This window comes from Bubalus bubalis, chromosome 2 (genome assembly GCF_019923935.1).
Source record: "Bubalus bubalis isolate 160015118507 breed Murrah chromosome 2, NDDB_SH_1, whole genome shotgun sequence".
Taxonomy (NCBI): Eukaryota; Metazoa; Chordata; class Mammalia; order Artiodactyla; family Bovidae; genus Bubalus; species Bubalus bubalis.
The window spans coordinates 146,233,494-146,246,811 of record NC_059158.1 but is presented as its reverse complement, the minus strand read 5'-3'; the positions used below and the strand labels follow the sequence as shown (position 1 = coordinate 146,246,811).

At 47.0% G+C, this 13,318-nt stretch overlaps 1 protein-coding gene across 4 annotated transcripts in view; it reads right to left on the bottom strand.

Moving 5' to 3' along the window:
* NRP2 (neuropilin 2) overlaps positions 1 to 13,318 on the bottom strand; it is a 120,532-nt gene that overhangs the window by 33,718 nt on the left and 73,496 nt on the right. For all 4 annotated transcript variants that reach the window (XM_025278061.3, XM_025278063.3, XM_025278062.3 and 1 more), the window contains exons 13-14: positions 2,563 to 2,825; positions 903 to 999 (exon numbers count right to left, since the gene is read on the bottom strand). In XM_025278061.3, the coding sequence (XP_025133846.2) occupies positions 903 to 999; positions 2,563 to 2,825 (360 nt within the window). The remainder of the gene's footprint in view (positions 1 to 902; positions 1,000 to 2,562; positions 2,826 to 13,318) is intronic.

Sequence of the window (13,318 nt, the reverse complement as noted above, 5' to 3'; positions counted from 1 at the left end):
GGTCCCTGAAGCATTGTAATCAGTCACTTACCACTGATTACTTTCTCAGAGCCTGGATTAGTTTTAGATGCCGGGGGCCCCGAGAGTTGCCTGAAGGGACTAGGGCGGTCCCAGGTGCTTCTGACATCATCAGGCACACACACCCCTGGGACCCATGTGCCAAGAAAAGCACTTGGTGAGTTATTACAGTCACTCTGTGGAGTGAAAGTAGGTCTCCTTCCTTCTCAGGATTTCCTCTTGCTTTTGGGAATGTCCATGGCTCTGATGGGAGGTGGTCCATGGGGTGAACTAGATGACCTGGCTTCTCAGCACTTCTGCCCAAGGAGACAGTGTCCTTCCTGTGCTGGTCACTTGGCATGCAATGTTTAATCTTACAACTCTGGCATGTTGGGGATTAGAGATATTAGCTTCAAAGCAAAATCTGAATTCTTATTTCACATGCCATGGCTCATCCTGCAATTCATTCATGTAAAAGAACTGCCTGGGTAATTGTGTTATCACTCCAATATAACATATGTACTATTTCTGCTCACCAGTGAAGGTTTCCATTAAATCCATCAAACCTTTCCAGCATGTAATTCTGACTGGCAGTTGCTCTTGTCCTCTAGCATTTTCTTTGGTAAAACCTGGAGTCTGACGATGGGGTCTTGGCACCCGGAATCTTCATATACTAAGTGTATGTCCCTTTCTGAATGGGAGCAGGGGTATAGCATTCCACCTCATCTGACACCTCTCCTGTCCTGACTGCAGCCTAAGCTCTAACTGAACTCACATCTCACCTCCTGCATGGACTGGTGCTACCCCACCCATTGGGGGAAAAGCTGTGTTTGAAAACGAGGTGCTGCCTCCCCTTGTGGATCCCAGGCCTCGGAGGAGACACGAAGAGACAGATATTCACATACCCATGCAGTTCTCCAGCGGGACATCGGTGCTTATCCGAATGTCATCAATGGCAATTTCTCCCGCACGTCCTTTTCCTATAACTCCCTCAAACACAATCTAGAAGCAGGAAGAAAAAGCGCCAGGGTTAACTGAGCTTCTTGGTGCAAACAGTGCAAAGATTTCCAATTTTCTGTTAACTGTAGCTTAAAATCTGTGTGTGTGTGTGTGTGTGTGTGTGCATGCACACGCACATGTGCCTTACTGCACCTGGTACACATCTGTTGACCACATGGCTCTGGTACTTGAAATCTCAATTTAAAATGAGTTGGTTGAAATCAAATGCATATTTAAGGGGATTAAAAAATACATATATATAACTAAGTGGTGGGCATTGTTGTCCAGTAACTAGAATTATTGACTAAAAGGACTACAATCAGAGCATGTTTAAAGGAGAGTTGAAATTTCCCTAGCCATGTTTGATTTTTTTCTTTTTCTCACAAATCTTTCAAATGCTCAACCCAGGTATTTGGAAACTCAAGAGGACATGAGCAGGTAGGGGTAATGTGAGGAATGTAGTGTACAGGTTTGAATTACCTTGGGGGTAACAGTGTCTTATAGCTCCATTATTACAACTAACAGGTAAGTGATTTTTCTTCACCACTAGTTTGCCGAGCACCTACTATGTGCCAGGCACCCTGACAGTTACAAAAGCTAAGAAGACAAGACCCTCTGCCTAGAGAATCTCACCGGGTGAGACAAATCTCAGTGGGTGAGACAAAAATACCAACAGGGAGTAGCTCCGCCACACATTGAGGTTGCTAAGTAGGAAGGCAGGTAGGGGTGGGACTCAGGCTATTTTGCAAGTGTGAGAGGGACTGCAGGCTGCATGCAGGAGCCTCTCGGCTCAGTGGTCTCCAGTCAGCCCTCGATTTCGCCCTCCCCGGGTTCTCTCTGCAAACGAGCACATGTCCTCTGGCAAGCTGAGCGAGCAGTTGGCTGCCTCACCAGCCATCTGTTGCTGCCTCTCGTCTGGGGAGGAGCAGGTTAATGCTTTGGCTGGTTCTCAGTCACCTCTTCCACAGTGCCTACTCTACCCAAGTTTCAGCCACAGCTGCGCATCCCCATCTGTGCCTCAGTCTCTTGCTCTGTGAGGGCAGAGATTATAGAATTCAACTCCTGGAGCTGCAGGGTGAGAACTCACTCATTTAGGAATCTCTCTGGTCTGCTGACCACTAAGCACCAACAGCCACCTGAACGCTTGGGACGGGGCGGGGAGGCTGTTGCCCTCTCTTCCTCTGAGTCTCAGGGGTTCCCAGGGCCTCTTTGCTCCTGTGTGGGGGGTTTGTTTGTGTTTATTTTCCTGGCTTCTGTGTTCCTTTGTCAGCCTACCTGATAGCAATCTAAAATAAAATGGAGAGAAGAAACATTTGTTGGGGAAGATTTCAGCAGTATAAAAGGCAATAGGAGGAACAAAGAACCAAGTCTGGGTGTAGAGATAGGCACATTCTGAATAACAAATAAGAGTGTCATTTAGTTGCCATGGCAACGGGAGAAACACAATGAAAACAGCGGCGCTTAACCGCGTTCCCTAATGATGAATGGGCACGGCCTTTGAAATATTGAAACGCAGATCACAAGGATCCCCTCGGATCTCCGCACCGTCTTCCGTCGCCACCCCACCTGGTACTCCATGTCGTAGCTGGGCAGAATGATGCGCCCGTGTTTCCACTCGCCGCCCTGGTCCTCGCGGATGACCCAGAGGAGCTTGCTCTCTTGGCTGGCTTCGCGCACCACCTGCAGCGCCACCCCGCGGCCGCCCGTGGCTTGGTACTGGAACTCCATGCACACGGGGCTCCGCGGCAGGTGGACCGGTGGGCTGATGAGTCGCGCGTACTGGCCCTCTCTCCGCCCATCACTCTGCAGCCGCAAGAAGTTCCTGTCATCTGGAGGGGAAAACAAACCCAAACAGAGGTCCCTGGTAAATGCTTGGGAAGGACACCAGCTGGCAGTTGTGGCCACTCGGGGGGTGGGGGGTAAGCCGGGGCAGAATTTGGGTTGTCCTTTATTTACGAACTTGTTCTCCAGGCTCTGTGTTTCTTTCTTAGGGCTCTGATTCAAATGCTGCATCCCCTTAAGGCTCTTTCTTGAGTCTTTATGTCAAGAAGGTCTCTCCTGCCTATTTTCTCTGCATCCCTTCCTTTGTACCTTTTACATATGGCACCTGGCGCCATCCGCCTTAGGTCTTGGTTGGCTGTATTGGTGCTTGTCTTTTCCCCCTAGATTCTGAGAGGCCAAGCCCACATTTTAATCATCATCAGCTTACCCAAAGGGCCAGGGCGCTGTAATGAACTGAATAATAAGGGGTGAAGTGACTGCTAGACTACAGGATGGTTCTAGCCAGGTGGTTTATGCTTCAAGCCTTTATCATCTTGGCTGGGCACTGTCCCACTGGAAGACATTTACAACCTTCTGTCTCCAGCAGTGCCGGATGAAGCCTGGGCTCTGGTAACTGCAGCTCAGAAGCCCGGCATCCTTGTTCAAGCAGAGCAGGGAATGGTGGCTGAATAGGAGTGGGGGATGGTCATCGACTCAATGGACATGAGTTTGAGCAAGCTCCAGGAGATGGTGAAGGACAGGGAAGCCTGGTGTGCTGCAGTCTATGGGTTGAAAAGAGTCAGAAAGTTCTGAGCGACTGAATAATGAACAACAAAGGGGTGATGCAAGGGAGCTGAGACCCCACTCCGTTCCCTGCCCCACCCTGGGGAGGCCTGAACGTGGCCTTTCTGAGAGAGTCAGGCAAATACAGCCCCAATAAAACAGGTGTTGTCAGCATCACTAACAAAACTATGTGTTTAGCAGAGAATATACATACATTGGGAGATGAAAGTTTCGCCCATCCAAATGTTTGAAGAATGTGTCTTTTGGCTGATGCACTTTTAAATACATCAGGTACTCTGTGGGAGGCAGAGTGCCCTGTTGGCAGACCCCATGCCTTGCAGACACAGGTGTGGGGACCTGCATCAGAAATCCAGTTCATGCAGGGGCATTTCGACCACTTGCAGAGAGAACAGGATGGCATTTGAGCAGAAAAATCTCACTGTCTCCTTTTGGCCCTGAAACATCTTATGTTGAATATTTCTAAAAGACGGCAGTGGCCCTTTCGCACCACATAACCAGCACATCAGACACCTCGGGATCATGTTAACCTGAGATGTGGGCACAGAGCTTTTTTTACTCAACAGGGACCGGGAACATCTTTGTCAGGGAAGGACAGGCAGGGACTCCAGAGCCCACAATCAGCAGAGGACTCCTGGGCCACCCGTGTGCTGCTGTGTACCTGCCAACATCATCTTTCTAGTGAGAGCAGAGCCTGTGGCAGTGCTCCCATCAGTGGCCCAGAAATAGCTCCTTCCCTCCTCCTGGTCACCTCTCTCCCTCCTCCCCATCTCCCCGAAGTCCTTTTTGGTTAGATTCTCCGGGATTATTATTTCTGGAAGCTACCCTCCCCTGAAGTCAAATTAGACCAGTTTAAGATGCATAGTCAGGATTCTAGTTTGGGATACCTTAACCATCTAGAGGCACATTGGCCTAATACCCTACACCATGGGAGCTCTTCAAGGCCAAAGTTAGCATAGATAAGGAGGCAGCTGTCTACAGCAAAGAATTTCAATGATGGTGATCTGCTGAGGAGGAGACACTGGAGTCACAACCAGACACTCAAAGAACTTCTAAACCTATGCTTCTCCTATCAGATCTCATTACTACCACTATTAATGATAATAATTATAAGGCCTATTTGCATACTGCTTTACAGGTTACAAAGCATGTTGATCTGCCTTTATAATTTAATCATCGCTATATGCTTGTGAGCTGGGTCTTATGAATCTTACTATACACCAGATGCAGAAACCAAGGCTGGGAAAGGTTCAAGTGACTTGTCCAAAGTAGAAAGGGTAGTGAGTAGCAAAGCTGGACTTGACTTCAGGTTTCTCTACCTTCGTGCAGTAGGCCCTTCACTTCAGCTGTGCCCCTGGTAACCTTGTCCCAAGTCCACGTGATCAGTCACATATGATTTAAGGCAAACTGGCTTGTCTACTGGGCACTGTTCCCCTTTCTCCTTTTACCTGTAATTCTCTGCTTCCCTGCCCCCACCCCACCACGTTTTCCAGTTCTCCTCACCACTCTGTACATTTCAACATTAATGCCTCTCTTCTTTCAACAACTCAAGCATTTACTGACCATACCACTGATTTTACCTGGTTTTTAAAAAGAGTGGAGGCCATTTTCATGCATTTCAGCTCCCCGCCTTGTACTACAATTAAATTGTTTGGTATATGTCTTTTCTATTTCCTTGGTTTGACTATAAGGTCCTGGCCTTACATACAGGAGGGTTAAGAATGCTTCTTCTCCCTGCCCCTAGATAGTGACACATACATATATATGACAAAATTTTCTGTTCCCATGAATGAATGAATGATAAACACATGGATAAAGAATGTTACGAGGCTCTCTATTGGAAACAAGAACAGATCAGGAATCAGCTGGGCTCTGTAATCCCTCAGGTTCATATAATCTTATAATTCCCTCCCATCCTACTGAGCCAACAGCCCTTTTCAAAGGTGAGGTGGTTTTTTTGAGATGTTCTGCTTTTTATTAAGGAACGTTTATACTGAAATATGAGTATATATAAGTAAAAATGCACAATAGCTTTTGCAAAGTAAATACACCTATAACCGATATGCAGATCTTAAAACAAGGTGAGCTGTGGAGGCAGCCAGTCCACTGAGCCGCCAGTGACAGCCCCCCAAATGCTCCCACACTCCAGTCATTTCCAAGACTTCACTGCTTCCACCTCGTATATAAAGGGAACCAGATTTCAGAGACTTATTATTCAGCCTTCTTCCTTCACAGTTTCACAAATAAGACCCACTGGCTGTCTGAAAATTGCTTGGCAGAAATACTGTCACTTGTGTGAATTTACATTCTTAAGCAGCAGGGGAATCATAGCATAATGGTTAGAATTTAGTCAGTAAAATGTGTGTGGAGGTGTAAAAAGCCGGGCTGGCTGGATTTTCTCTGGGTCTGCTTTATTTACCCATCCTGTTGCTAAAACTTCAGGCACCGTGAGGCCAAAGGTGTCACAGACTGCCTCTCCCAGGGACCTGAACTGGCCCCCTCCCCCTCCACTTTTCCTCTCTTCTCTTCTCTCTCTCTCTCACAATAAGATGATAATCACTGTGCATGATTTAAAGGGCCACTGGAAGACCAGGGAGTTAATGCTGGTGGCGTGCTAAGCACGAGCAGCTGAAGGATCATAACTCAGCGCTGACATCCGAGCTAATCCACTAGTTTGCAGAATCTCTAGACAAGCAGGCCTCTGAATTTCACTTAGTGAAATCACTTGTGCCCCACTTGTCTGTTAAGTGCTATGAGCTCGAGGGAAGAAAGATGATATGTAAATTTAAGGAATTAGCAGGAGACATCAGTCAGAAGGACGCTGAGCTGCAAAACCTCCCCGCCTGTCACTGAGAGGGACTGATTAGAAGCAGGACATCATGAAGGAATGACTTTGGTCAAGAGAAGCCCAGAGAAGGGGAGAGGAAGAGCAGGGGCAAGAGAACTGATGTGAGTTGAGCACCTCGAGGTGCCAGACATCACGCTGGGGGCTTCATCGCCTTCCGTAATCTTCCTGTGAAATAAGTATGATGGTCTCCATTTTTACCAAAAAGGAAACAGAGGCTCAGAGAATTGAAAAGTATGTCCCAGACCACTCCTAGAGAGGGATGGAAGTAGGATCTGAACCCTCACTGGATCGAGTAAAATCACCAGAGCTTCACCTCTCATGGGGGCTGGCATCCTAACGTTTGCTAATCTTTTAAAGGCTCAGTCTTTCCATCTGTGAAAGGGATACACTAATAGCAATATTGCATAGGGCTGGGAGGAGGAGGAAATGGAAAGAGCCTTTTAAAGTGCTTTGCATAGGAACAGGGGCACAGTAGAAGCTCCATAAAAGCTATGATCTTTATTTCAACTACCATCCCTGAACACTCTGCCTCCTGTTATTGTTCAGCCACTAAGTCATGTCTGACTGTTTGCAACCCCATGGACTGCAGCAGGCCAGGCTTCCCTGTCCTTCACCATCTTCTGGAGTTTGCTTAAGCTCATGTCCATTGAGTCAGTGATGCCATCCAATCATCTCATCCTCTGTCGCCCCCTTGTCCTCCTGCCTTCAATCTTTCCCAGTAAGGGTCTTTTCCAATGAGTCGGCTTTTTGCATCAGGTGGCCAAAGTATTGGAACTTCAGCTTTGCTGGCTTTTTTGCTTCTTTTAGGAAGAAAAAGGGTCCAAAGAGCCCCAGAAACCTGGGAAGACCAATCGGAGACTCAAAGGAAGTAAGGTTTGGCTCAAGGACAGTAAAGATGTTCTCTGGAATAAGATGGTTCCCAGATATGTCCTAACCCCAGAAATGGGCCAGCCCCATGCTATACACCAGGCATTGTTGACCACATGTCTTTTGGGTCAATCTACAGTAGACAGCAGAGAAGGCAATGGCACCCCACTCCAGTACTCTTGACAGGAAAATCCCATGGATGGAGGAGCCTGGTAGTAGGAGCTCCTGGAGCCAGGAGCCTGGAGGAGCCTGGTAGGCTGCAGGCCATGGGGTTGCTAAGAGTCGGACACGACTGAGCGACTTCACTTTCACTTTTCACTTTCATGCATTGGCGAAGGAAATGGCAACCCACTCCAGTGTTCTTGCCTGGAGAATCCCAGGGACGGGGGAGCCTGGTGGGCTGCCATCTATGGGGTTGCACAGAGTCGGACATGACTGAAGTGCCTTAGCAGCAGCAGCAGCACAGTAGACAAAATACATCATTCTGGAATGAGAGTGGGGCCCCAAAAGACCATTTAGAAGGGGCCAGCCCTGCTGTTCAGAGGAACCACACTGAAAACATCCCTAGCACAGCTTTGCTTTAAATTCTCCAAAGCAGGAGTTTCCAAAAGCCATGCTGGCAATGTGTTTTTTGGTTTTTTTGAGGGGGGGAGGGTGGGGGGAGCGCAGCCCTAACTGTCAGAAACGTCTTAAATTCAGTTTTAAGTTTTCCCACTGTCATTTAGACACATGTATTCCCCCATGAAGTACAGCCAATTTCTGTCCTCTGACTAAAAAACAAGTTCACTCCTGAAGAATTATGACCCTGGTCTTCGCTTCCTCAGGAAACGTAACCCTGGCCTCTTCAGATGCATACTTTGCTCAGTTCAGTGCTGCAGCTCCTTTAAGTCCCAGCATCCCTGTCTCTGCTGTGAGTGAAGCACATGCAGTGTCAATGGAGTCTGCTCTTCTGGAACATTATGGCCCGCCACTGCCAAACAGAGGAAGTTTTAGCAGACAGTGACTGCTGATGGCTTGATAGAGCAAGGGTTGGCCTAGAATGGGTGGGCCACTTTACTGATTTGCTTGGACTTTAGGGGAAAAGCCCTTTGGATGGTTAAGAGGTCCCAAAACATGACAAGTGACTGGTTAAGAACCAGGTCTCCCTGCTAGAGGTTGTCTTCTTTTTTTTTTTTTTTTGTAGTTTGATGGCAGTGATGTCGCCAATGGATGGTTTCCAACAAGAAACAATGTAGAGGAAATACATTCAGCTGCAGAAAGAGAATGAAACGAAAATGTCCCAGAGATACAATCCCTCTCCTCCTGGACCTGACATACTTGGGAAGCATTCTGCTAGGTCCCTGACTCAAAACATCTGTTGTTGCCCATGACACAGGGAAAACAATCACAAGGGAATGAATAACAGGAGTTCAAAAGGGCAGAGAGGAAGTGTGGAGGACAAGGTCGCTCAGGCATCTTAACCTGCTGCTGTCTCTAGGAAGGGTCTCTTGACATTTCACCTGGCGATTTACAACCACATCTGGCTTCAGCTGCCTAAGTGCTGGGTGATCACGTGAACGTTCCTGGCCCAACCGCAACGGGATCAATGGCGCCGACACCTTACCAAACCCTGAAATAAATCACCAGTCTATCCTCCTGGCTATCGCAAAGCCAAACACACCATCTGTCCAACACACACATCTCCTGGCTAGCATCTTGCCCTCCTGCTAGAACAGCCATCTGAAAGACTATTTAGTACTGCAGGAGATGGAGTCTCTTCATATAGGTCATGCTTAAAACGTGAGTCAGCCCCTCAGCTGGCGTCCCAAGGTCAGCCTATGTCTGCTAAGGTCCTCAAATTAACAACTGGTTAAGGGAAACATTGACTTTGGATGAACTCCACAGAATGTTCTCAAGGTTTACAATTGACCAGTTTGTGGACATTTGAGGTTTCAGGCTTGGGTTTTGCAGAAAAGTCTATCTGGAGCTGATTTTTTTTGTATGTCAGCTTTTATGAAGGTTTGCAATCGAGACATTCTTTATCACACTGTCCCTTCACTGTCAATCTACACACTCAACCAATCATGATTTGCAGAAGATAAGGAAAAATAGTTTCTCCTCTCTACTGCTGTGATTTCTACAGAGTCAGAGGTATTTTCCTCCCTACTTTCCATGAAGAAGGGCCACCATACTTTCCTTTTCCAGTTGATGTTATTCCTTAAATATGGCTTTCTTTTAGCCCAGCTGCTCCTGGTCGTTAATCTAGCCTGGTCTAAGCCTGAGAAGTTCCTGGCTCCATATCTGAAGTGGCTGTGCCCCAGCCGAGTCACAGTAACTGCTTCCTGAAGGTAATTCAAGCTAATGGCAATTCCGTGTCTGGACTGTTCGCTGCCAACCGCCCCACCTATGAGGAAGGTCTTTTGAGTTCAGAGAGTTGCTTTTTAATTCAAAGAGTCACTGCTAGCTCACCACCCAAAATCAAGCCCATTGTAAGCAAGTGACTCATCTCTTTCACTGATTCCTTTGTGACCATCTACTGACCATCCCCAGCTACACTCAATCCTCCTTTGTGCATGTCCCACAGGGATCGCAGTCCTGGCCCTCCACGCTCTTGGAGTTTATTCAGCAGCCCAATGTGCATTACAACAGCCCTACACCTGATGGAAGAGCCCCCATTTGTAAAATCTGAGTATTTCAGAACATTGTATTCTTGACTTCCTCTCAGTTGGTTTTGAATCCAGAGTAAAGGTTCTGGCCTCTCAATCTAATAAGCGTGCAAATGCTAGGTGGCCAGAACTCTGTCCTCTGAGAAAGGCAAACTAGTCCCAATAGCTTTTGCCTGTTTTCTTTACATTACTTCCATGACTCCAAGTTACTGAAATGAAGTAATATTGAAGTCATACTTCATCAGGTCAACAAACGTATCACAGAGCACATATGTATACAGGGTGACCACACACTTGAAGATGCTGATGCTGCCCTGGCATAGCACCCTTTGTAGCTAGCCTTGTCTCATTCCTGAAGACAACAGTTTTTATTACTATAATTGCTATTACTTAGTATTTACTCTTTTTGATTGAATTGGATAGTTCCGATACTGTCTGTATTACTTGCTGACTTTACTGTGTTACTCACTTAGGTAGAATCATACAGTAACACAAGTACCAGGCACTGAACACTCCCATGAAGGGACCAAAGAGAAGACACATCCCCCTAATTATCTGCCCCTTGATTTATACCAAACCAAGGAGCAGCAGCAGCAAGGACCCTGGAAATTACTCTCGTGTTCATGTCGAAAGGTGCTTGAGCAGTGCTGACCAAGACAGCATCCTGTGATGACTGGCAGGTTCTCCATCTGCACCACCTCACACAGAGTGGGTACTGAGCCCTTAAAATGTGGCTGGTATGATGGAGGAACTGGTTTTATCTGTATTTAATTCTGATTAAAATTAAGTTAGCCATAGGTGGCTGGTGGCTACCATAAGAAGCAGGGCAGGTCTAGACACACAGGTTCACCACAGCATCTCTTGGCCTTGTTCCTTGCTGAGGAGTCTTTGCCTTGTTCCTTGCTGAGCTGAATCTGATCATCCTCAAAATTGCACCTAAATTCTGTTTCTGATCAGTTCCTGAGAATGTCTGCAGGAGATGCACCGGCTCCCACTAGGGGAGACATTTCCAGTGTCGTTGCAGTTACAGGGCAAAGGCAAGGTGCCTTCTCAGAGAGGGCTTCCCAGGTGGCACTAGTGGTAAAGGACCCACCTGCCAATGCAGGAGACAAAACAGATGTGGGTTCAGTCCCTGGGTCGGGAAGATCCCCTGGAGGAGGGCACAGCAACCCACTCCAGGAATTCGCAACAGTGTCCCCAGGGGCTACTATGACCATACTCCAGGCTTCTAAGTCACAAGCAAAGAGCTAAAAAAAGAAATTCTGAGTATCTTGAAAGACTATCTTGAAAAACAAAAACAGTGGAATAAAACCAGAGGGTGTCTTGTCAGCCTTAAGCAACTCTTTCCACTAGCCAGAAGAACCGAACTAATTGCTTACTTAAAAGGAAAAGAAAACAAAACAAGAGAAAAGAACGAAATCCGAAAACAGCTAAGGAATGTAAGTTGCTTCCACAGACAGTTTTAATCAAATAGCCTGTTCTGATATTTCAACATGGCTATTTCCTTTTTTCTTTCCTGCCTTCTCCCTCTGCACGTGATGGAGACACCTCCTTTCCTAAGTGTAGTTACTTTTGTTTACCTATCCAACAAGGAGATAAGACATATGGCTGACTTAGAGAGTGGTGCGGTCTCCTCTTTGTGGAGGGGTGAACTGTGGGTGACACAGTGGCTTTCAGGCTTGACTTGGAAGGTCCCGTGATTTTGAACCCGTCAGCATCTGCCCTGCCCCTAACAGCACAGCTGTTTCCTTTCTCCCAACTGCTCCCCTCGGGGCCCCAGTTTTTTTTTTTTTTTTTGAAGAAATAGAAGAAGAAGAAAAAAGGACCACCCTGAACAGAAAAGGCTTTCTATCCTCTCCTGCTTAGAATCCAGCGTCATGTTTTGTAAGGAGATGGACAGTGGGAAATACAGCAAGTGATTCTTTAAATCATCAGAGGATGGACAGATGGGCTCTGATTCGGTTTTCTGGAGGCAGCATCTAAGGGCTGCTTTTGCAAACCTCAGGGATTCCTCTGGAAGAGGAAAACTGTTATTTTCTTTCTCAGTTTCTTAAGGGAGAAACAACATTAGATCTAGCAGTTCCTCGTGGCCCTAATTTTCTTTCTGTCCCTATCTAGCCAGCCAAGGTTGGACTGCTGCCTGCTCTTCGAGATTGCTCTGAAAAGCCCTCCCAAACCACAGGGTGTAATGAATCAAGCGGAATGAGAGCAAGGATGAGGATCCCCAGCCAGTAGCTAGGGTCGACCAATGGGGCATCAGGTGAGGGCTAGGGCAGGGTGAGGAGTGGGCAGAGAGGAACCCTGTCAAACAGAGAGTAACTTAAGCTCTTCCCAAAGTGTCACTTGCAAATTGGCGGCCTTGGAACCTGGACCTCCAGGTCAGCCTGGACTGGGCTGACCTCAGGCCTTCCTAGAGAAAATCTGCTCAGAAGAGTGCAAGGGAGAAAGTGGAATTGTTAGAAAGAACCTGAGGATGGATGCTAAATGAGATTCAGTAAATCTTCCCTTGCTCTATCATCTACATCCCTTCATGCAAAGCACCTTTGCCAAGCTGTCCCCTTATATACACACCACACACGCACACACACACATGCATATAAACCACAAACACACTCAAGCACAAACATACAGACACACACATATGCACACATTTGCACATACACACAAACCAAACACATGCATATCCATATTTACAAACATAAAATCAACACATAAAAACATAACATATGCACATACAGACACAATCACAAATACCTTGAGAAAGAAACACATGCACAAACATACACACAATGCACAAGTACACACCTATAAATGTGCATACACCCAGACATACACCCTGCAAATCTCCTTTATGTTTGTATAGAAACTGGGGGTTGGGAAAAACAACCAATTAATTGGGCCAAGTCTCAAAGGAGAGGAAATGAAATGAAAAATCCAGGCTGGGTTATAAAAATAAGTATTTTTTTCCAACGTGCAGGAGGCTTATTATATTAATTAAACATTATTGCAGTGAACGAGGGCGGGGGAAGGATGATTAAGGCTGGGACGAGGGTAAGTGTTCTCCCCCGTTGCCCAGGGCGGTGGTGATCTTCAGATATTAATCTCTCTGAGCACTCAAATGCTGAAGAGATAAACACTTGAAATATGAAAATGTTTTTCTCCAGAGCAGACGCCGTGACCCTCCGGGAAAACAAGCGCAGGCCGAGTCAGGAGGCGGCCTGTGGTGCTCTCCCTGCATCTGTTTGACGGCCACCCTGGGGAGGGGGGGACACGGCCAGGCCTGGGGGTGAGGGGCAGCAGAGTCACTCTGGGAGACTCTGCACAGGGGGACGTTCTCCCCCTTTCCTTCTCTAGGCCGGCAACGTATGATCTACTAATTTCTAGAATTAACCTCTTTCCT